The sequence below is a fragment of the Aplysia californica genome, unplaced genomic scaffold (genome assembly GCF_000002075.1).
Source record: "Aplysia californica isolate F4 #8 unplaced genomic scaffold, AplCal3.0 scaffold00022, whole genome shotgun sequence".
NCBI classification, from domain to species: Eukaryota; Metazoa; Mollusca; class Gastropoda; order Aplysiida; family Aplysiidae; genus Aplysia; species Aplysia californica.
The window spans coordinates 2,520,841-2,545,472 of NW_004797292.1; the positions used below are offsets into that span (position 1 = coordinate 2,520,841).

General features: G+C 41.4%; 1 protein-coding gene across 5 annotated transcripts in view; it reads left to right on the forward strand.

Moving 5' to 3' along the window:
* Positions 1-24,632, forward strand: part of LOC101853757 (BRCA2-interacting transcriptional repressor EMSY) — a 32,527-nt gene that overhangs the window by 4,747 nt on the left and 3,148 nt on the right. For 2 of the 5 annotated variants that reach the window (XM_035972430.1, XM_013088197.2), the window contains exons 6-26: positions 311-543; positions 1,190-1,433; positions 2,446-2,564; positions 4,531-4,738; positions 6,637-6,789; positions 7,432-7,575; positions 8,713-8,837; positions 9,729-9,875; positions 10,929-11,043; positions 12,221-12,485; positions 12,948-12,994; positions 14,258-14,433; positions 16,201-16,306; positions 16,700-17,036; positions 17,935-18,059; positions 19,996-20,255; positions 20,965-21,114; positions 21,852-21,975; positions 22,580-22,739; positions 23,736-23,818; positions 24,338-24,417. In XM_035972430.1, the coding sequence (XP_035828323.1) occupies positions 311-543; positions 1,190-1,433; positions 2,446-2,564; positions 4,531-4,738; positions 6,637-6,789; positions 7,432-7,575; positions 8,713-8,837; positions 9,729-9,875; positions 10,929-11,043; positions 12,221-12,485; positions 12,948-12,994; positions 14,258-14,433; positions 16,201-16,306; positions 16,700-17,036; positions 17,935-18,059; positions 19,996-20,255; positions 20,965-21,114; positions 21,852-21,975; positions 22,580-22,739; positions 23,736-23,818; positions 24,338-24,417 (3,401 nt within the window). The remainder of the gene's footprint in view (positions 1-310; positions 544-1,189; positions 1,434-2,445; positions 2,565-4,530; positions 4,739-6,636; positions 6,790-7,431; positions 7,576-8,712; positions 8,838-9,728; positions 9,876-10,928; positions 11,044-12,220; positions 12,486-12,947; positions 12,995-14,257; positions 14,434-16,200; positions 16,307-16,699; positions 17,037-17,934; positions 18,060-19,995; positions 20,256-20,964; positions 21,115-21,851; positions 21,976-22,579; positions 22,740-23,735; positions 23,819-24,337; positions 24,418-24,632) is intronic. The other 3 variants (XM_035972434.1, XM_035972437.1, XM_035972440.1) reach the window with 3 other exon arrangements.

Genomic DNA, 24,632 nt, shown 5'->3' on the forward strand with positions numbered 1-24,632 from the left:
CCCCCCCCCCCCCCCCACACACACACACACACATACGCACTGAATAAAAAGCTAAATGTTAAAAAATTCCCAGCTTTATGAGAACACTATTTGTCTTTGAAATCTATAAGACCGTTCACTCGTCCATCTGTTCAGTAGTCCATCACCATGTGGGCACTAGAAGCAATTCTGCTATTCTTGCTGTTATTTCTGTCTGTCTTTTTGCTCCTCCCCACCCCCACCAGCTCAAATTGACCTTTATTGTGTAGATGTGTTTCTCACTTGCTCAAACCGTTAGAAAAATTAAAGTACTGTCATTTGTACTCTTTAGGAATGTTGAACCAGGAGGAAGATGAAGAACTGGGAGTGCCGGCCCGACGGGGGAGCAACAGAAGTCTGTCCACGGATAGCCAGAACGCCGCCTCCGTCTCCACCCAGACCCCTCGTCTCACCTTCACGACAACCCCCAGCACAGTGCCAGGGACGTCGCCGGTCAAGATCACCATCAGTAAAAGTCCCCAGGGTCGACCAATCAGTGTTCAGTCCAGCTCTCAGCCTCCAAAAGTAAGGACTAGCCCTTGGACATTGAGCAATTTTCTGTACCATATTGCAGGCTTCCCTCGTTGTCCCAAATTGCCATGGACTGTCTAGGATTATGCAATTGGGAATTTGAGAGTCTTATTGCACACATCACACCACCATAACCAGTCTTATTTGGTGTAATTTTGTTTGTTGCGAAGTGATCTGGGGTGATAACATTGGGTTACCTGATCGAGTTCTGAAAAAGTTGTCAAGCCTGATATTGCAATCGACCTTTCGATTAAATGTCAAGCTCTTAATGTCTTTATTTAAAGTTTGAGGTTATCAGTCTTTGTGTCTAAATTTTCTTCTGCAGTTTATGAACTATTGTCTGAAGAGAGGAGCAAAAGACAGTAAACTAATATATAGATTCCAAACTTCTTTTAATGGTATATATTTGTTTGTGCATTGTCACTAAATGTAGATGTTATCAGATTTTCTTCCTGATGCATGAAATGTTTCCCTCAAAACTCTAGATAACTTAATTTGTGAAATTTTGGAGTGTCATTTTTATATTATTGGTGGCTTTCAAAGTTTCTTTTTTTTATCTTGGACCACTTTCCCCCCTCGACATTTGGTGGTCGTTGTGGGCAGGTTTGACTGTTCTTTTTATGTCCTGGAAATGTTTCAGGTTATTCTGGTGACCAGTGCTGGAGCAGCCTCGGGTACCACCGTCATTCAACGCTCGGTGTCGGTTCCAGTAGTGAAAACTCCGCCCACCTCCCTGACCACCCTCAGTGGGGGTCCGGGCCCCGCGCGACCCACGGTGCTGGGTACGGGGATTGCCTCCACGGCCCCGCCCACGCCCCATGCCGTGTCAAACTATTCTGCCGTGGTCACAACTACGAGCAGTGCTAGCCTTGTTTCCACTACTGGTGAGTACACTTAGTGTTGTAGCTGTCCCTCCATGGTTGGTCTTGGATTTTCTGGGGGGGGGGGGGGGGGGGTTGAGGCTTGGGGCAGATTACAGGCTTTCCTTGATTTCAAGACATATATTAAGGGTACTACCATTTTTCTATGGTGTGTTGGCTGGAGACTCACATATGACAGTAAGTCTCTATTTTGCATCATATGGGAACAGTTCGCGACATCAGTGCTTTCTTGTTGTGTCACCATTTTTATTAACATTGAAAATGTGACTTTTTCTTTAGCTCACTCTTTGTTATGAACTGTTTTCACTGCTATTAAAAATGGAGATGCGATGAGAAAGCACTGGGGTCGTGATTTTTAAAAATTAGAGACTTAGGGTTTTTGAAACTATAAAAATCACCATGAATACCTCAAAGGAGATCAGAATGTTAGCTGCCGAAAACAAATGAGAGTTATAAACTAGTGGTATACTTTATTTGTCTCTACTTTTGATTTCTTTTCTTTTAACCATGTTTGAGCATAAAATTCTGTGATAAATTCCTGCATGTGATGTGTGTATTATTTTCAGCTTTGCTTTTCTCTTCATATTGAATTTCTATGAAGTTAATACATAATTTGAATGCTATGTATATCTGCACGTTTTAACCATTCCTGTACAGCCAAAAAAAATTTTGTACTGGGACAATAAAGTTTCATCTTATCTTATCCTATCTTATCTTATACTTATTACATATTTCTCCAGATGCTCATTTTATCTGGGTATGATGTGTATCTGATAAACAAAAATAGCGATCCATGATTACTTGAGGAAGTCAGAAGTTGTTTTTGAACCATGGTTCTGTCTTTAAAAAATTGCAGCCTGACAAAGAGAACTCAGTTTTGGAAAATGAACAAGTCACCTATATTATCATAGTGTTGGGAAATAAAAGTCCTGAATTTTTTTAGGGGAAGGGAATAGTTATTTATTTTGCATTTATTTAGTTTTCATTTTTTGCTCTTTGGTTTCCTTTTCTTCAGTTACAATGCCTACCTCTGTCATTGGCTCTTCCTCCGCCATGTTCAGTCCGTCAGTGCAAATTGGACTGGGAAAAGTGAGACCAAGGATAGTGCCACGACAACGTTATCCTACCATGATTGTAAGTCTGATAGCCGTTTCTGTTTCTTTTTTTGGTCAATTTTTTGTAGTTGCTGTTTTTGTTCTCTCTTCTTTTTCTTCTTCTTTTCTTTTTTTTTTTGCTCTTCTTCCTCTTCCCCACTTCTCTTTCTTTGTTTTCTTCGTCAGTGTCCTCCTTGTCCTCTTCCGGTCTTCCCTTGTCAACGATCTCCTAGCATTTCACGCAATGGATTGCTCTGTGGAAGGAAAATTGACTTGTCGTACTGTACTACAAACAACAGAAATGTCATCTTAAAGCTGTTGACTGACAACATTTTTTTCCTTACTGACACGTGGGTGGTTGGAGGGCGCCACTGGTAGGTCCTATATGTTTACTTTCCCTGTGTTGTTTCTGTCTGTCCGTTTTACTTTTTCCCAGCACAAGATGACCATTATTGTGTCGATGTGCTCTCTTTACTCAAACAAACAAACAAACAAACAAACTTACTGACACAAATCGCATACCAGTTTATTTGTGGGTCTTTGTGAATAGCCACCTGGACTGCAGCCAGTTTGCTTCTTTCAGAGAATTAGCAGTACAGAAAGAAATGTTTATTCAGTCTAATGTGCTGGGGTTTTCAATTTTGTTTTTCCTGTTAGTCCTGTGTCCCCCTTTTTTGTGTGTCATTTGTCAATAAGATTGGTATGCTTAATTGGTTACCTGTAATTTTCAGTCTTAATTATATAAAGGTTTACGGAAAATTTTCCTTTTTGATCGTGTGTCCCATTTTCTTTGGTGCTTATTGTTAATGAAAATGTGAAGATTGCTTTGTGGGTGGTTGGCGGATGCTCTGGTGTGGTTTGCTTCCTCTTTCCTATAAAATATCTATCGTCTTTATTTCCCCTCCTTCTTTTTTCTGTTTGTTACTCTCTTGTAACTCCTCTAATCTTCGGCACTTATATGATCTTATTGTGTTGCAAGTGCCGTAAAACTCTTACTAAAACTAAACTAGAAGATTGCTTTACCAGAGTGATTTCTTATTTTGCACTCTGTTCAGAGTTTTCTACACACTTTGTTCTTCCCACTGCTGTAATTTATTGCCCCACATTGCTTCATGTTTTTGTGTTTGAGCGTACATAATCATTATCCCCTGGTCATGGCAAAAAGTCAAATATCTTACCTCTATATATTTTATTTCCAGCTCATATGGTGCCTGTTTTAAAATCTTTCTTTTTTTTTTTTTTTTTACTTTGCAGCAACTAAGATGAAAGATCATGATGTAGTGTAATGTAAAAGTTTTTAAAAAATTTAATATTTCCATCTTTGTATAGAATACTGAGGCATAAATCATTTTTGTACAGCTGTTCCCTCTGCATATTTGAAATATTTCATTCTCTCAAGACTACACCCCCCGGGGCAGTGCCACTGACTGTAGTGTCTTTAGGCCATTCCCAAAAGGGGGACATTTCTCGTTCAAGCACAGTAGCATTGTAAATGGGCTGATTCATCATGTCACGCTCATAACTGTGCCTGATCTACAACAAGGAACTGCTGCTTTTTCTTTCATAATCCTTACTATCGTCATTTTCCTCTACTTCTTTTATAAGTTTGTCACTCTCTTGTGACCTGCTATTTCCGGGGAGCCTTGATAGTCGAAGCAGACTTTGTGCTGTTGAAGCTAGAGAGGTGAGCAGAGTAAGACTGATTCCCTGTAAAGACTTCTCTGTTGACATCCACCCCTTGGTGCTCATATGACCTTATGCAGTTACGAGCACTGTAAAACCCTGTACTATACAAAAAAATTTCATGACTAGTGGGTGGTTGGCGGGTGCTCGGTTGTGGTTTGTTTCTTCTTTCCTATCAAACATCTATCGTACTTATCTCCCCTTCTTCTTTTTTATGTTTGTTACTCTCTTGTAACACCTCTAATCTTCTGGCGCTCATATGATCTTATGCAGTTGCGAGCGCCGTAAAACCTCTACTAAAACTAAAACTCTCATGACTACAGCCCCAGCAGAAGCCAGGGGTGGTCATCCCGATGGGCCCACAGCTGATGTCCCCGGCTCACAGCGTTAGCACAGCCTCCGGTCAAGTTGGTCAGCCCTCGGGGCACGCCTCCGCAGGCATCCAGATGAACCCGGCCCAGCAGAGCGGCAGCAGCAGTATACAGGTCAAGACCTTGAGCAAACCCACCATTCAGATCAAACAGGAAGGAGGTATGGAGGCATCTGTGCTGTGCTTGTGTTTGTTCTCTTACCGCCTCTTCTTGTGTGGAGCATCAGTGCTCCTGTGGGTGGTTGGCGGGTGCTCTGGTGTGGTTTGCTTCTTCTTTACTATCAAACATCTATCGTCCTTGTAACACCTCAAATCTTCTGGCGCTCATATGACCTTATGCAGTTGCGAGCGCCGTGAAACCCTCTACTAAAAAATTTTTTTAAAAAATCAATGCTCCTTTCTCAATCATTAACGCCACCACTCACAGGTTTTCAGGGACCAGTTTGGGTCCAAACTATGTTTTTTGGTGTGTTTTTTTTTAGAAACTTCCTTTGAAATTATGTGCTGAATCAAATGGAAGTCCTCCCAAAGCTCTATTTCAAAGAGATAACTCCATGAAGTTTACAACAGTATGGAGCCAATACAATGTTTTAAAGCGATTTTAAGATGTTTTTTCTCCTTTCCTCAATATGTTCATTTATCGGATTTAAAAGCTAAAAAGGCAAAAGCTATTCAAGATTAAAACATGAAATTTGGAGGGTGAGTGCACCATGCAATGTAATAAAATTACGCTAGCTTTTTCTAATTTAAAAAAAAAAAGTATTTTTAATGATTTTTTAAACTTTGTTATTTTGACTATTTTTGTCATTTGCTAATGACTACACGCAATACAGACTAGCAAGAAGGAACTGCAAAAGAGTTGTTAGAGCGTCAAAAAAATGAATCATGAGCAAAATATGGAGAACACCTAAGCGAACTGTGCTTTAAATCACCACGTCACTTTTACAGAAGTATAAAATTAATGAGGCTCAGAGAAGAACCGTACGACCCAACAGCTATAATTAATGACAAAACAGGAAACTCCATTACTGACAGCTCCAAAGTCAAATCTAGATGGAGAGAAATTTTTTCAGAACTTTGGAACACCACCCAAAAGCAAACGAAAAATTCCAACCAAGTCACCCAGAGGAAGAAGAACCAACTGTCCTACCATCAGAGGTCAGACAAGCAGTTAAAACCAGCCCAAAAACAGAAGCGCAGGAATAGACGAGCTCACCACGGAGACCATCGCAGCATGTTGTGAAACTGGAATAACTTGGCTCACAAAAATCTTCCAGATAGTATGGACAGAAAGAAAAGTTCCCGGCGATTGGCAAAAAGCGGTCATAGTACCAATCTGGAAGATGAAAGGCAGTAAGAGAGACTGTTGAATATTTAGAGGCATTTCACTGCTAAGCCATGTGGGCAAGATGTTCGCCAAGATATTGGAATGGCGAACAAGACACAAAGTTGAACCATTTCTGAGTTTGGCCCAAATGGGATTTAGAAAGGGAAAAGGATGCACCGTCGCAATATTTGTCCTATGACAAATGTGCGAAAGGGCGATAGAACACAACAGGGAACTAAACATAGTATTTGTCGACCAGGAGAATGCGTTCGACAGAGTGAACAGAAACAAGCTGTGGAAAGAACTTGAAAACTACACTGTAAGAGGCCAACTTCTAGATAACATCCGTGTCAGTTACGAGAACAGCATAAGTACAGTAAAAACGTCAGAGGGACTCAAAGAATGGTTCGAGATAACATCCAGAGTAAGACAGGGTTGTGCCCTATAACCACTACTATTTATCATATACATGGATAAAATTACAAAAGGGGCCAACACAGAACCAGAAGCCGTAAATGAATTACTCTTCGCTGACGACCAAAGCCTGACACACTTACTTTTTAAACTTCTTTATTTTTTAATTAACTTGAATGCTCATTTAACATAAGCTATGAATTGATATTACATGGGGTGATCTGCCTAGATTTTTTTTTTTTACCTTATCGTAAATTTTAAAAAAATTAATAAATTCTGATTTGGTTCAGAGGTGTTTGGATGCATTGTTTGTTACAGGAATGAAGATCATCACTCAGAGCGGCACCAGCAAGATATTGCCCAAGCCTCAGATATCTGGCAGCAGCGGAGGGACCCCCGTGGTCATGGTCAACACGGGCCAATCCACAGCTGGCTCTTCTGTCATGCCCCGCTCCATTTCTACATATACAGGTAGTGTAGCCTACGAGTGAGTTCTTATTAGGGGGTGGGGGTGAGGGGGGGGGGGGTGTTGTGCCTCTAGCAGACTTACATAATACTCAGAACAAGTCAAGCTTTGTAAACGAGTTTTTCTGCTTTTTGAAAGACCTGGATTGGTTCTGTGTAAAACAGGATTTTTTTTCTGGCTACCACAAGAGCACATGCAATTAGCTGTAAATGACGGGGGGGGGGGGGGGGGGGGGAGAATATGCACTGTTATGATGTGCTGTGCAAGAAATAATTATTTTTGTTTTCTCTTGGCTTCAGAATGCTTCAACATTAATTAATAAGTGGAGGTTCTTTACAGGCTTTTTTTTATTGTATTATTTATAACAGCTGATTCAAAGTGTGTTCTTAATCGGTTTGTTTCCCCTGGCAAAATAAATTTCACAAGTGGGTGGTTGGCGGGTGTTCCGGTGTGGTTTGCTTCTTCTTTCCTATCAAACATCTATCGTCTTTATCTCCCTTCTTCTTTTTTATGTTCGTTACTCTCTTGTAACACCTCTAATCTTCTGGCGCTCATATTATGACCTTATGCAGTTGCGAGCGCCTTAAAACCTCTACTAAAACTAAAAATTTAACCAAAAATTGGTATGAAATTTCTGTCCCCTGCAGCTCACTCTGGCGGCAAAGTTCTGAACATTACCACTCCGGGCGGTAGGGTCATCGCCACGACGACCAAGGCAACTAATGTGGTGACTGTCAACCCCAAGACCCTCCACCTCACCGCGGTCAAGTCTGGCTCAGGGAGCACCACTGGTATGTTGTTCTCTCGTCTATGCTTTCCCTTCTTTTGGCATGTTTTTTTAACTGGCTTTTTTTTCTTCTGTTGCTTAAACTTTGTAAGCAGTTGAGAAAGTTGAATCCCCTGCAGGTGGGGGGCGCCATAGTTTTACTATGGTGGAGCAAAGAACACACCTGCCGTGATACTGCGTGTCGTAAGAGGCGACTAAAAGTGCAAAGGACTGGTGGCCCGAAAAGTGCCAGTTTGCGGAGGGCCAACTACCCGACCCAGTAAAAAACAGTAAGTTACAGAAACACGGACAAACACAGCTTTTTATTTTTCGATCTTGGGAGACGGAGGAGCTTCTTCATCAGCAGGAACAATGAAGGACAGAAAAGTGGGAACACATGGAATAACATCAAGAGGCTAGCCCAGGATAGAGAAAGGTGGAAGGTGTTTGTCCGTAGCCTCTACCCTGATGCAGGGTGAGAAATGCAATGATGATGATGATGATAAAGTTGAGTTCTATCCCTTATTGTTTGTCATATGTTATTGTGTTGTGGACAGTCTCTGTCAATGCCTATGCTGTTCCAGTTTGTGGCTCTTACGTTATATATGATTACGTTATTCCCCCCCCCGGGCAGTGCCACTGACTGTAGTGTCTTTAGGCCATTCCCAAAAGGGGGGACATTTCTCGTTCAAGCACAGAAGAATTGTAAATGGGCTGATTCATGTCACGCTCATAACTGTGCCTGATCTACAACAGGGAACTGCTGCTTTTTCTTTCCTGATCCTTACTATTGTCATTTTCCTCTACTTCTTTTGTATGTTTGTTACATTCTTGTGACCTGCTAGTTCCGGGGTGCCTTGATAGTTGAAGCAGAACAGACCTTGTGCTGTTGAAGCTAGAGAGGTGAGCAGAGTAAGTCTGATTCCCTGTAAAGACTTCTCTGTTGACACCCACCCCTTGGCGCTCATATGACCTTATGCAGTTGCGAGCACCGTAAAACCCTCTACTATAATAAAAAGAGATTACGTTATAAAGCAGTAGAAATTTCCATCCCGATACTGTCAGGTTCAGGGCCCAGCGCAGAAGTGTTCGACCAACTTGACTGTCTCGGGCTCAGGGCTGAGTGAGTTAATGTTTTTTTCATTTCTTCTTTGTTTTACAGTGTCAAAACCAAATGTGATTGTGGTTCAAAAGACTCAGCATCCTCGTTTCCAGAACCCGATGGGGCATAGTACGCCTAATATCAGGACGCTGACAACCTCAAACCTTCCAGGAGCAATTGATAAGGTGACCGTGGCAACATGTCAATGAAACACAAAACGGAGATGATGAATTATGATGTTTCTTCTGTGATAATGTGTTTTGTTTCTCTTCTCCTTACATCATCTAGTCTACGTGGGTGGTTGGCGGGTGCTCTGGTGTGGTTTGCTCCTTCTTTCCTATCAAATTTCTTTCGTCCTTATCTTTCTTCCTTCTTTTTTTGTGTATGTTACTCTCTTCTAACACTTGATCTATTCTTCGGCACTTATATGACCTTATTGTGTTGCAAATGCTGTAAAACTCTTACTTTTAAACTCAATATTTGTGGGTGGTAGGCGGGTGCTCTGGTGTGGTTTGCTCCTTCTTTCCTATCAAACATCTACCGTTCTTCTCTCCCCTCCTTCTTTTTCGTGTCTGTTACTCTCTTGTAACACTTCTAATCTTCTGCACTTGTATGACCTTATTGTGTTGCAAGTGGGTAAAACTCTTACTAAAACTAAAAGTGTGTGTGGCGACATGCTGTTGTTATTGTGTTGAGCTGCCGTTAAATTAATTGACTACAATATCCTCAGTGCTATTACAATGTTCTCTGTTCTGAATGCCTTTTATTATTTTTTTGAAGTGCGCCTTTTGACTCGAGCAAACATTATCTGTTCCCTGTGGGTGGTTGGTGGGTGCTCTGGTGTGGTTTGCTTCTTCTTTCCTATCAAACATCTATCGTCCTTCTCTCCCCTCCTTCTTTTTCTTGTTTGTTACTCTCTTGTAACACCTCGAATCTTCGGCACTTATATGATCTTATTGTGTTGCAAGTGCCATAAAACTCTTACTAAAACTAAAACTTAGTGCTATTACAATGCCCGATATTTAAAAAAAATCACGCCCTTTGACTCAAGCAAACATTGTCTGTTCCCAAATTAGGAGCTGATGGGGCTGGTCCACAAGGACTCGCAGGGTCGACAAATTCTGACTGCCAGCCCGCAGACCATCGGTACGAGCAGCACGGGGCGGGCCGGGGAACGTCGAGTGATCATCACCACCAGCGGGGGAAGTGGGGAGGTGAAACAGGTTTGTCGTCTGCTTGTCTGTCTGTGTGTGTGCACGCTTGTGTGTATGTCGTCTGCTTGTCTGTCTATGTGTGAGCACGCTTGTGTGTATGTCGTCTGCTTGTCTGTCTGTGTGTGAGCACGCTTGTGTGTATGTTGTCTGCTTGTCTGTCTGTGTGTGAGTGAGTACGCTTGTGTGTATGTTGTCTGCTTGTCTGTCAGTGTGTGAGCATGCTTCTGTGTAGGTTGTCTGCTTGTCTGTCTGTGTGTGAGCACGCTTGTGTGTATGTTGTCTGCTTGTCTGTCTGTGTGTGAGTGAGTACGCTTGTGTGTATGTTGTCTGCTTGTCTGTCAGTATGGGAGCATGCTTCTGTGTAGGTTGTCTGCTTGTCTGTCTGTGTGTGAGCATGCTTGTGTGTATGTCGTCTGCTTGTGTGTCAGCTCGTGTGTTTGTGTGTGATTTTGATGGTATGAATGTATTTGGTCACAGATATGAGTATATTTGCGTTGCCTTTAGGAATTAGTTTATCTTTATGTCATAGGGAAAATTTCAACATGGGAAGATCCCTGAGTGGGCGGTTGGCAGGTTGTCTTGTGTTGTTTGCTTCTTCTTTTCTATCAAACATCTATATCATCTTTATATCCCCTACTTCTTTTTCGTGTTTGTTAGTCTCTTGTAACACCTCTATTCTTCGGCACTTACATGACCTTATTGTGTTGCAAGTGCTGTAAAACGCTTACTAAAACAAACGAAGATCCATGAAGTCACAACTTGCCCATGAGCTCTTTTACTCTTTTTTTTTGTGTTTATGACATTTATACTTTGTAATGATTGGGTGGTTGTTGAATTGGCATTTTTGAGGCTACGTAATATATTTTGCTTTTCTATGAAGATGCGTCTAATAGTGTGCTATTCTTAATCTCAGCATTTTTTGGGTTTTTTTGTTGTTGTTGTTGTTGACTTTTTTTAAAGAACTGGAAAAATGAACACTGCAGTTCTTTAGAAAATGTGAATGTGTTGTCTTTGAATTGTTGTATATCACCCAAAAGCTTAATGAAGGCATTTATTACCCAGCCTGTGTCCATCATCCATCGTGGTCGAGCAGATAGTGAGGGGAAATCGTCCTTGCTGGCTGAACTGATTCAGGCGGCCGGTATAATGCCTTCTGATGCGGCTGTGGAGACTACAGGTAATGTAACGTATGGTTTAGAAAAGTATTTGGTACATAAGCTTGTGCGAAAAGTTTATGAGAGATAAGACAGTTTTTGTAATGTATGGTTTAGAAAAGTATTTGGTACATAAGCTAGTGAGAAAAGTTTGTGAGAGATAGACAGTTTTTGTAATGTATGGTTTAGAAAAGTATTTGGTACATAAGCTTGTGTGAAAAGTTTATGAGAGATAAGACAGTTTTTGTAATGTATGGTTTAGAAAAGTATTTGGTACATAAGCTAGTGGGAAAAGTTTATGAGGGATAAGACAGTTTTGGTCCTGTTAAGTCATAAACTCTGAAGACAGTGAGGGTAATGGCTAATCTAACTTGCTCCCTGTCTATAATTGCAAGCCACCTATAAAACTAATTTTTGTTACATATTTTCCAGAAGATCTCAGAGTGGTGGGGGGGGGGGGGGGGGGGGGGGGCAGAGAAATTTGTGTGTGAATAGCTCTTAAACATGATTGTAGTGTCTCTGGCTTGTACCTTTTCCAAAGCTTCTCTTCATTTGAAAATTCTGTTTTCCCAGAATTTTTTCAGCTTTATGTTTATGCTGGCAGGTCTGCTGGGGTAATTAATATAGATTGTGAAGCGCATAGAGCTTGCTGTTGAGCGGGGATTTGTGCTATACAAATGCTATCTATTATTATTATTATTATCATATTATTGGATTATTTTACCCGAACGGACAGCAGGGGAAGTTCTGTTTTTTGATCCCTTTCAGTGAACAATATCTTTAAAGAGCACAATATTTGTGTGAAGTCCCATATTTTTCTTTCCTGGCTGAAAAGTGCCTGGCTCTACTTAAACTCCTGAAGTTAACCCTATCCGTACATCGTGTTTTACCATCGTATCCATAATTTGTGCCACCACTTTCCAAAGAGGAAATTTACTCGTTAATCCGATCTGTACGCTTTGCATAGCAGTCTGTCAAAATGATTTTTTGAGAAATACTGAAAGTTTCAAAGAAATCTTCGCACTAGAAGTATCCTAAAATGTGAAGAACACAACCCTTGGGGTACAAAATGACCCCAGGGCGTACGGATACGGTTATAAGATGAAATATGCTCGTCTGGTATATGACCGCCTTGCGCAATGACAACTTAGCACTTACAAAAGGCTGTATGCTCTCTTTTTTTACCTATTGCACCATCAGCACAAGGCACAGACCCGTACGAATTCGATCACCAAGAAAGTCTTCCGCAGCCCCCGTCTGTCTCGGTAGCAACAGTAGCAGCAGCAACAGCAACAGCAGCACCTGTCCCTCCCAGTCGGCAGATAGTGCAGCCCCGCATTGTACAGCATCTCCCCCAGCAGCAAGCTCTCCCTCCTGCCGTCCAGCCAGAGAGAGTCGGGGATTCGGTGGACGGAGAAGTGGAACAAAACGTCGTCAGCTTCTCCGTCACTGCCGAGGAGCACAGGTCAGTCATCTTGTCAAAAATTATTGAATTTTCTAAAAGTTTTTTTTTGTTTGTGTTAACCGTTGTGAATTTTTATTTTTCAATACCTTTGGGAGGGGCATGCTAAGCAGTTCTTGTACATTCTAATTGTGACAGGTATTTTCAAGTCATTTTCTTACAATTGGACGGCTCAGCACAAGGACTTTGCCTTAACCCCCCCAACCCACACACACACGCACACCACCCCTCACTCCCTCCTAAAGCAAATTAAAATAAAATAAATAATGAAGTTATATTCTAATACTGCATGTTCTGTGTTTTGCACATTAGAAAGGTAAAGAGAACACCCAAGTGGAAGTGCCTTTTTTTCCCCTTTGATTTATTGATCATTTATTGTCTCAACTGCAAGAATGTTGTTCTTGTCACATTTTCATTAAATTCTTTGCTACAACTGAGTTTCTTTCTCCCGTTTGTTATATCTAGGGTAAACCAAGACAGAGATACTCAAGCAGAAAAAGTTCTGATGTTGGGTAAGTTGTGTTCACAAGAGCATAATCCTTGAAGAACTGTGGTCATTCATCTGCGTGGTAGAAGAAGTTGTGTAAACCTCTCTACATTTTGTTTATCCTCCTGATATTTATGCCTATCGTCTTGCCTTCTCTCAGTGTTGTTTTGTGCTCATCTGTTAATCTAGTTGCCATGCCAAACTTTCTCTTTCCCGTTTATTGAAGAGGGGAGTTTACATTCACAGTTAGCGACCCTTTGTTTTGTTTCGTGTGTTGAAGTGCAACATAAGCGAATAGGTTTTTATTCTCTTCTCAACGAGGCGTGGTTGATGGGTGCCACTGATTAGTCCCAATTATCTTCAATCCCTGTGCCATTTCTGTCAGTGTGGGTATTGGCGGGTGCTCTGATGTGGTTTGATTCTTCTTTCCTATCAAACATCAGTCGTCTTTATCTCCCCTCCTTCTTTTTCGTATTTGTTACTCTCTTGTACACCTTTAATCTTTGGCACTTATGTGACATTACAGTGTTGCAAGTGCCATTAAACACTTACTAAAAATAAAAAATTTCTGTCAATCTTCTTTGTCTCAGTACTAAATGACCATTCTTGTGTAAATGAGTGATGTGCCTCTCAGACAAGAAATGAATTATTCCGATACTAGTCTCTGGATGACTGTGACATGTTTGTTTCTTTATTTGTCGGTGTTCGAAATGGATCTGTTATAAACTGGAATGCCTAATTGATTGTACTGTTTCTACCTCATGTCATTTGTATGCCATGTGTTGTGTGTATGCCACATTTTACTGAAGATCCATTATGTTTTGAAAATCTTGAAGATTTGGGTAGTAAAAATGGTGCCAAAACACAAGCATAAGTATGAGCGCAAATGTTAATCGTTATCCTCACCATCATGAGCATTGTTGTCAGTGTCATCATCATCATCATTGGTTTCCTCTTCTTCACCATCATAATTGTCTTCATCAGCATCATCATCATCATTGTTGAAAAATGAAATGAAATTTGGGGGTCTTGAGAAAGGTTTAAAGGCACAAAAGATAAGTTCAGTATGTCAGGTTGTTTTTGTTCTTTTTAAATAATGATAAATCTTTTTTTTTTTTGTTCCTGCTTTTCTGAATTAATTGTTGATGAAATTGTGAAGAAAAAAATCTTTCCCAAAAATGTGCTTGGTAATGATGGTGGGGTTGGGGGGGAATACCACAATGTTTTTGCAGCCACCGTAGCTTATCGTGTTGAAGATTTCTGAATGGTTGCTTCTTTTCCCTGGCAGAGCAAACCATGTCCTTGTTGAACAAAGAGTATGTGGATATTGCCGAGGAGCCTGAAGCCATCCATGTCAGTGTGTCGTCGTCCAGCTCCGTCAGTTCCTCCACCTTGTTGCCCACCGTCGTGTCGGCCACACCGGTCGCTGCTGCCCCCGTGGCTCCCTCTCTTGGACAGCCCAAGGTACTAGAGTCTCATGTTGGTTGATTTGGTTTAAAAAATTTTTTTTTTATATAGATAAATGTTATACACGGGTAGTTGGTGGGTGCTCTGGTGTGGTTTGCTTCTTCTTTCCTATTAAACATCTATTGTTTTTGTTTTCCCTTCTTCTTTTTTGTGTTTGTTACTCTCTTGTAACACCTCTAATCTTTGGCACTTATATGACCTTATTGTGTTGCAAGTGCCGTAGAACTCTTACTAAAACTAAATAAATGTTATGCTGAAAGTTAATTAGCTCTTTATCTCCGTGGGGGGTGAACCCACTATGCCGGGCCCCTTCTTTGGTACTAAATCTAAAAAAGACTAAAACGTCACTAAATTGGTCATTAAGTCAAAACAAGTGATAGTTCGTCATCTAATCATTGAAATCAAGATAAAAGAAACCTGTTTACGGCAATTGCTAAAAAGTAATTTGATGTTGAAATCGTTGTAAAGGAGTCCGCCCGAGTCGCTGTCAGCGGCTCACCGGCACAGGGGTTCCGACCGTGAGCCGTTGGGAGTGGCTTGCCAGAGATAAAGAGTTAATGTACAGTAGAACCTGCTGTAATCGCCGTCAGGATAAGACAATTACCTGTACAAACTGCCTATCCGCATTTCCTCCCTTGCATATTTTTAGCATTATAATGACACAATGCAAGATGGCCACTTGTTAAAGACAGACACTTTTCTCCTTGTCAGTGGATGGCGTTCATATATATATATATATATATATATATATATATATATATATATATATATATATATATATATATATATATATATATATATATGTGTATATATATATATATATATGTTTATATATATATATGTGTGTGTGTGTGTGTGTGTGTGTGTGTGTGTGTGTGTGTGTGTGTGTGTGTGTGTGTGTGTGTATTGAAGTAGTGAATAGCTTTTTATTGTTTGACAGTGTTGGTGCTTGTATGTCATCATTTTTCTAATATTATGGTTTGTACTTATTTTTACTTGTACTTTTTGCATCTTCTGTTGCTTTCCTGTGTTGAGAGGAGATGTAGCCTCGGCTTGATTATGAAATGTAGACAGGACTCAATGGCAACAGTTGTTCTTACATCTTCACTTTTCTGCCTGTCTCTTCTTGAGATGTCTAGGGTTTTGCAGAGACATTTCAACGATATGGCTTTTATATGTCAGAATTTTCTATTCAGTTGTGCCTACCCTTAACACAGAAGTTAAGGTAATGTAGAGGCTGTCTTGCACCCATGGTCACTTGTGCAGGTATGACAACACTTTAACGGTAACGGTGATAAGATTATGTGTCGTATCAGAACCTTCAGTGTCTACCTTTGACCCCCCCACCCCCCCCCCACCGGGTGGTGCCACTGACTGAAGTGTCTTTAGGCCATTCCCAAAGGGGGAACATTAACATCTCGAGTTCTTATGCACAGTAGAATTGTAATTGTAAATGGGCTGATTCATCAATGTCATGCTCATAACTGTGCCTGACCTGCAACAGGGAACTGCTGCTTTTTCTTTCCTAATCCTTACTATCGTCATTTTTTTCCTCTACTCTTGTGACCCGCTATTTCCGGGGTGCCTTGATAGTCGAAGCAGACTTTGTGCTGTTGAAGCTAAAGAGGTGAGCAGAGTAAGTCTGATTCCCTGTAAGGACTTCTCTTTTGACATCCACCCCTTGGCGCTCATATGACCTTATGCAGTTGCGAGCGCCGTAAAACCTCAACTAAAACAAAAACATGTTGGAACGTTTTCCTGCAGGTGAGCATTTTGTCAGCCGCTCCCAAAGCCAATCCAGAACCGGTGAAAGGCCCCACCAGACTTCCTGCCTCTGACGGCGATACAGTGAAACCAGATGTTGTGCCTGGTGAGTTATAGCTGTTGGTTTTGAAAATTTGAAGAGATTGTTGTTGTTGATCTGCAATAAGTCATTGAGGCAAAGTTGTTGTTTTCTGAAATTTATCATTCCTGTTGTTGTGATTTTTTGCTAGATTGTATTTGTTCTGAGAGTTTAGAATGCAGTTGATTATTATCTCACTTTAGCAATATGCTGAATAAAATTTATGTAGAGAGTTTTAATACTGTTGATCATGGACAATGAAGAGAGAGAGAGAGACAGAGTGAGAGAGAGAGAGAGAAAGAGAGAGATGTATTTTTAGACACTTTGTTGTTGAAAATACAATATTAATTTCATTCTCAGGTCACAATTAGGCTTATGGTATCTAATCTTGTCCTTCTGTTTTGTGTTTCCCTTTTGTGGATGTCCCAGAGGAGGGTCTGAAGGAAGGCCAGCTGGACACTCAGACGGGCCTGTTCTACCAGGTCGGGCAGCCCAGGGAAGGCGCAGTGAAGACGCAGGTCTCCTCCCTCTCGCTACACGCAGCGGTGACCGTCTCCGCTCCGCACCTGCAGCCCACCGCGGTGCTGCCCATGCCCCCCGTGACTACTGCGATGGTCGTGGCGGGGACGAGCCAGCCCCCGCTGGTTTTAGCCTCGCTGTCCAACGTCTCCTCCTCGTCCCAGCCCCCTTTGGATTTGCTCAGCAGTTCCCTCGCTGAAGCCCAGATCGACTTGGACCCGTTCAGTGAAGACAACAGGTGAGCTGGCCGGGCTTTAACGGAAGGCAATGAAAACTGTGTTGAGGCCGTGATGTGGAACCTCTTTCGATGACATTTCAAACTGTTCTTGGTTTCAGAATGAGTACTTGGTAGAATTGAAGGCAAAATGGGAACGTTAAGGGGGGCACCTTTCATTTTCTTGAAACTGGGAGAATGCGATGAAGTGGAATTTTATTTACTGAGGGTGTGGGTGGGGTGGGGGGATGTCAAGATTTCTCATGGTAACGGATTTGATATTTGTTGTTGAAAATAACCATTTTAACAAAAGATTGAGTCTCGAAACAGTGAGCTTTTAGTACATCAGTGTAATGGTTTACTGCCTTGGATGGGAGGAAGTTTCAAAAATTGAGAAAAATGCTAATTTCTTAACTGACACTGGAAAAGTCGCTTCAGAGCCTATTAACCCTGATGGCCCCGGGCCGAGGAGCTAGGACAGGCTGCTGGGTAACATAGCAATAATAAATAACTTTTACGCTGCACATTTCCGTTTTCTATAAAATACTCAATACGCATTACATGAAAAAAGACATCACATCTGAAAAATTAATCGACATGTGTGTACGTAAAACACAGTATTATGTATGTATATATGTATATGTGTATATGTATAAGAACATTCTAAACATCAACTAAACGGCACAGACTCTGGCAAAAAGTGACACTGCGGGCAGAAAGTCAGAAAAGAACTTTTGAAGTTTGTGATATTATTGCACTCCAACAATAAAATTTGTGTTGTTGTGAAGCAGATTTTTGTTGAGTAACTTGTATCTGTAATCGTGGATAGAATGCCTTTATGGCGACATGTGTCAGTTACTTTGCTGTTTCACCACACCACCCCCCATCTGAGCACAAGACTGCTTCTGATTCTCTCCCCCAGTAACTCCAGTACGTCTGTGATTGAGAGTCAAGGCCAACTGTCTGGGTCAAGTGCAGGTCACATTGGCGGAGAGACTGCGGTGAACTCTCGCCCAGGCATGGCGGAAGTGCTGAGGGAAGAGACAGGTACAGACTGACTGTTAATTAAAAAAAAAATTTAGTAGAGGTTTTACGGCGCTCGCAACTGTATAAGGTCATATGAGTGCCAAGGACTGACTGTGTTGTGCCCTTGTCTTCCAGATATGATTGAAAATGTTCCAGTTATGCCTAACTGCATTAACAAATTAATCAAAACAGTTATGTCACATATTGTATTTAATCTTATGGATATTCTTCAGTCTCCACAACGTCATCCTTTTTAGTCTTGAAAGGCTTGAGCAATTTCCTCATCATGGCTTTCACCTTGGTAAAATTTGTGCAAAACACCTGTGATGTCTCTTTTTCATCGTTTGAATGTACTTTGACTATTTGCATCATTGGATCAGATCACTTGCACAAGCACCTCCTTGGTGATAGCTGATCATTAGTTTGCAGAAAACCTCTATTATAGAGCTGATGTTTGGAGCTGCAACCTAGATATTACGTAATGATAGTGTATAAATACCTGTCTGATCAGAAGCATGGGAAGCGTGCCTGATCACATTTGGTCGCTTTTAAGCTCAAGGGGGCTATCCCGAGAAATGTTGTTTTGAGAAAATCGAAGTTTAAGTTTTTGGATCCTTGTTAAGTTTTTTAAAAATATAAGGAGCGTTTTCCCTATAACCAAACATATAAACACACCAATAATACCAACGTTCTCCTACAGGTAGGGCAATGCCGACTTTTGATGTAGGTCAAATTTCTGGAAAACCCCGAAATCTGGGTTAGCCCGCTTGTCCTTAAAAGCGACCATTTATGTGGCTGACCAATCTGACTAATCGTCCAACTATGCAAACTAATCTGTGATCAACACTAGAAGCTTAAGGTTACTTTTCACAGCACAATTTTTACTGACATTGTGTCTTGATTCATTCAAATGTCAGCTGAAGTTGTTTCTGTTTTTGAATTAATAAGAGGAATATTTGGAGTGATTTTCTTTTAGTCAGAACACGTTTTATGTTACTGTTGTACGTTGTACTGTATTGTAAAGCGCTCAGAGCCTGTGTACTTTAATCGAAGTTGAGCGCTATATAAATGTCATTTATTATTATTTATTATTATTGATGGGAAGTGCTTAATCATGTCAACTAAAGATTGATGACCAGTGGAGCTTTGATAGCTGTATACTGCTGTCTCCTTGGTTTTATGCACCTTGCATAATTTAGCAAAATTTGTTATGCATAATTTCTGATTATTTTCCTTCATCATTAACAGAATCGCATGCTTTCACATTTTTGGGCTCATTTTGCATAATTCCAGATAAAACGAAGGGGACAGATACTGGCAAAGAGGTGTTGTCCACCCAAAGTCCAGTCTGCTGAGATTACCAAATTTCACTCAGACCATGATTACACCCTCTTTTACTCTGGGATTTGCCACCTGGAAAAAAAATGTCCTTCATTATGAAATTAATGCACACTGCACCAGGAGCTCATACAACGTGGGTTTTCTGTAGGACTTAAAATCTCCCTTGTCCTTTTCACACAGTGGTGAGCAGAGATGTGGGTGGTTGGCGGGTTTTTTTTGTGTCCTCTGCTCCTTCCTTCTTTCCTTTGAGAAATCTACCGTCTTTATCTTTCCTATTTCTCTTTTAAGTTTGTTATTCTCTTGTAACATCTCTAATCTTGGGCACCTATGTGAGGCAATTGCATTGCAATTCCCGTAAACTTACTAAATGGGTGGTTGGCGGGTGTTTTGGTGTGGTTTGCTTCTTCTTTCCTATCAAACATCTATCATCCTTATCTCCCCTTTTTCTTTTTTATGTTTGTTACTCTCCTGTAACACCTCTAATCTTCTGGCGCTCATATGACCTTATGCAAGTTGCGAGCTCCGTAAAACCTCTACTAAAACTAACTTTTAAAAAACTTACTAAAACAAATAAAACAGAGAATCAGCAGAGATGCTTGTTGTTCTTTCCCCCCAGCCAAAGACGGGACTCGGATCCTCACGGTGTCCAACCCCGCCTCGTCCCAACAGGAAGTGGCGGTGGCCCCTCACGGCAGCAGCCAGCTGGTGTCCCTGCCCTCCCAGCTGACGCGCTCCACGTCCCTGCCCTCCACACACAGCTCCACCTCCCCCTCCCCGTCACAGTCCACCGCCTCCTCCATGTTCATTCCTGTGCAGGACGTGGCTCGGCCGGCGGTCAAGACCAACGCCAGTGTCAGTATCATCCCTCATGTTCCAGTGAGTGAAGCTGAATTATTTCTCCGTTGGTATTAATATGAATTTGTGGCCCCAAAGACCTGGGAAATTCGCGCTAGTCATCATCTCATTTCACCCTCCCGAAAAAAATTCGTTCACAAGCCGAAAATAATGCGTAGCGAATGAGTTCAGAGGATTCCATAGTATTTCACAGTTGTGTGGTTAACAGTAACCATAGAACAAATAATTTTAAACTTTGTCTAAGTTTCAAATCTGAAACTGCGATGAATTGAGTCTTCTTAGAAAAAAAATAGTTTTGCAAGGGAACATTAATTTTCATTTTCAAACATGATTGTTGAGATGACTTAATATTCTAATCATTTTGAACGGGTTTTATGAAATTTACTTAAGAAAATCAGTACCTGTGAAAATGCTACAAAGCAAGAAAGTGTACTTGGAAAATAATGTTTGCAGTTGCCTGTTTGGACTTTACTGTACTTTTACTTTACTTTTCTGATCCAGCGGCCATTTGGGTTCTAGCCCTTTGGCATGTTAGGACATAGCTGTCACTTTTTTATATGTATTACTTCTCTACATGCATCCTCAAAAATGGTTTTATTTTTTTTATTGTTTTCAATAACTTATTATATGTGTGTTGTTTTTGTTCAGTACATGTTTTTTTGTTGTTGGGGGGGGGGGGGGGGTCTTTTTGAGAAGTGTTAACTCTGTCCTCTGTAACCTGTCTGTGCAGCAGCAACAACAACAACAGCCTTTGCCGAGTCTGAAGCCCATTCCACAACCCAGCGTGATGCCCATCGCAGTCAGCGTGGAGCCATCGCCGTCCGTCATCACCTTCAAACTGGACGATCTCACGGGGCAGAGGATTAGCGGAGGAGAACAGGTCAAGAGTTTTTTTTTCTTTTGTGATTATAATTTACATCGTAGGGTGCGGTGGTGGAGCGGTTGGTGCGCTCGTCTCCAGAGCGGAAAGTCCGGGTTCGAGCCTCGGTTCGGACACTAATTTTTTTCGCCCCCCCCCCCCCCTCCTGCCCACCCAGCAGTAATGGGTATCTGATTTCGAGTTAGGGAAGTTAAGGCGGCATGGAAAAGAACTAGCCACCCTACCACAATATGCCGAAGGCCCAGGAAGTTGTCTCACTAACAAGGCAATCCCCAGTGTCTGGATCGGGTGCGGGAACAACTTTACTTTTATAATTTACATCATTTGGAAACAACAGCATTTCCTGTCACAATGGTGAAAATAGAAACCATCGTAGTATTAAGTGGAAAAAAGGCATATTTTCAGAGTGTTGTTTTCCCCTCAGTCTTTACAATGGTTGCAAAAGCTGTGTCCATGTCTTTTATACATTTCTTCATTTACACGTAGATCTGGTTGACTTAAGTTCAATGTTGAAATAGGCACTGTGGTATTCTTAAGTAGCATGTGATATTAATTCAGTGGCATCTAGGAATGAATGAAAAAAAAAATATGACGTGTTACACTGCTGTTTCAGTGTTATGCTTCAACTGCTGCTCGCTTGATTTTGCTTTGTGTGCCAATCTCTTGATTGATGATAATTATAATCACATTTAAATTGATCGATAATTTTTCCATTTCTCTTTCTGTCTGCGATGTAGGACAATGAGGAACTGGAGACCAGCATGAGTATTCGAGTGGCTGACGTGGAGTCCCTGGACTCGCTAGCTTCCCTCACGGACTCTGTGACCTCTGGCCACACAGAGGAGTTTGCTGGCTCAGGGGGTGAGTTTTGAGGAATTATGATGATAGTAATAATAATAGTAATAATAATAATAATAATAATAATAATAATAATAACATTAATAATGATAATAATGATATTGATAATAATAATAAACAACATTTATATAGCCCTTAGCCCTGGTTAAAGTACACAGGCTCTGAGTGCTTTACAATACAATGCAATGCAGCAGTAACATAAAATGTTAAGTTCTGACCAAAAGGAAATCTCTCTTAGTATTCATCTTGTCTCTCACGTGTCACTTGCACAGGGATGGTTAGTCTCCTGATTTTTTCTAAAGAAAACCATGTTTTGTTTGAATGGAAATTTGGGGGCAGACTTTGTGCTGTTGAAGCTAGAGAGGTGAGCAGAGTACGTCTGATTCCCTGTAAAGACTTCTCTGTTGACACCCACCCCTTGGCACTCCTATGACCTTATGCAGTTGCGAGCGCCGTAAAACCTCTACTAGAACAAAATTCATATGACCTTATGCAGTTGTGAGCGCCGTATAACCTCTACTAAAACAAAAATCATATAACCTTATGCAGTTGCAAGCGCCGAAAAACCTCAACTAAAACTAAAACAAAACTCTCTGTTTTTGTCCAGGAGCTGCTGCGGCCAGTGTGGACTCCCACTCCAGCGACAGTCAGATGTCCTCAGACCCGGCCAGCCTAGTGCGCAGCAGCAAGAGGAAGCGCAAAAACCCCCTGGGATTGGACGACCCGGGGCCGGCCACTCCGGGCAGCTGGATACGGACAGCGTCCAGGTGAGAGAGGGAGAGGGAGGGTGAACAAGAGAGAGAGGGAGGAAAGCAGGGAGAAAAAACAAAGGGGGAGGGAGGAAAGGAGGGAGGGAGAGAGAACAAGGGAGAGTGAGGAAAGGAGGGAAAGTGATAGAGAGGGGGAGGGGGGGAAGGAGGGAGAGAGAGAGAACAAGGGGGGAGGGAGGGAGAGTGAGAGAGAGAGAGAGGGGGAGAGAACAAAGGGTGCCTAGTGCGCAGCAGCAAGAGGAAGCGCAAGAACCCCCTGGGATTGGACGACCCGGGACCGGCCACTCCGGGCAGCTGGATACGGACTGCGTCCAGGTGAGAGAGGGAGAGGGAGGGAGAGGGAGGGAGAGAGAACAAGGGGGGAGGGAGGGAAGGAGGGAGAGTGAGAGAGAGAGGGAGGGAGGGAATGGGGGAGGGAGGAAAGGAGGGAGGGGGAGAGGACAAGGGAAGGAGGGAGAGAGAGAGGGAGGGAAGGAGAGAGAGAGAGGGAGGGAGGGAAGGAGTTAGGGTGGGAGAGAGAGACAGACAAGGAGGGAGGGAGAGAGACAGAGAGGGAGACAGAGAGAGAGAGAGACTTGTTTCTTAAGTCGTTGTGCTTTTTCAGTCGTTGTGAGTATTCTAAGGTGGATACTGTGCACTTTTCAACTTTGAATATATGGAGGTTTATGGGAGCCCACCATGTGTGGATGAAAGGAATGAAATGTGGAATGGAATTCCCAGTGTCTTTTGGTAACAGGAGACAATAAGTAATACTAATACCTTTTGTGCACTGACGTCCTTGAGAAGAGTTGAATTACATTTTTCCGAAGAACAGTATTTTATTGAAATGAGCTTAGCCTGATAAAATTAGTAGAAATAGTATTAGTATGAAAGAAAAAAAAAGATGCCTTTTTTATCAATATCCAATATTTTAAAGAAATTATCATTTATTCAGTGTGAGGATCCCTGGACGTGAACATTTTGCTCACTGACTTCATTTTTATCTCATTTCAGTTTGCTGATGAAGATCTCCAGATTTAAGGGATCTCCAAGAGATAGAACGGAAATACCAGCGGCCGAATGGTTTACCTTTCCAGGTGCTCTAGGCTACTCTGTTTTGAAATTGTTCCTTGTGTTAATTGCCAGATGTGAGAAAAAGTTTAATTTACGTAATTTTTTAATCTGTGGTGTCGAGATTTGGTCAAGTACACTGGGGTCTGCTTAAACTGAAATCTGTTTTTTTTTATAGTAGAGGGTTTTACGGCACTCACAACTGCATAAGGTCATATGAGCGCCAAAACTGAAATCTGTGGGACTGCAGGATTTTATTCCAGATTAGCCAGGTTTTTTATTTTGAAAGGTGGCACAAGTAGAATTTAAAAAAGAAAATGTGGGAATTTTTTTTTCCAATTAACTGTTGATTTAGAAAGAACCATGTTCGGTTTAAGAGGATTCCATGGTATTTCATTTTCTGTTTTTTTACCCAATATTTTTACCTGTAATGAAATCTTTTTAAGAATGTGCAGTGACAGCACTTTTATAATCAGTGAGATATATAGGTTTTAATTTTTTCTCAGTTTTCTCAATTTTTTAATTTTTTTGTTTGTTTGTTGCAGTTGACCCCCAGGATGCCCCTGATTATTATACTGTCATTCAAACTCCAATGGATTTCTCCACTATGAGGAAAAAACTTGAAGTAAGTCTTTCTTGGCTGCTTTTCTAGATAATGAAGTGTATGCAGTTTAATTCTATTCGTGTATAATGTTATCAGCAAAGCTCTTGTCTTTTCCTATAGGTGAAAGATACTTAAGGAACTGCCAAGAACTTTTTTTGTGGTCCATTGCGCTTTGTTGAGTCGTATAATAACGTATGTTAAATACCTTACTCATGAATGTTTTTTTTCTTTAAGTA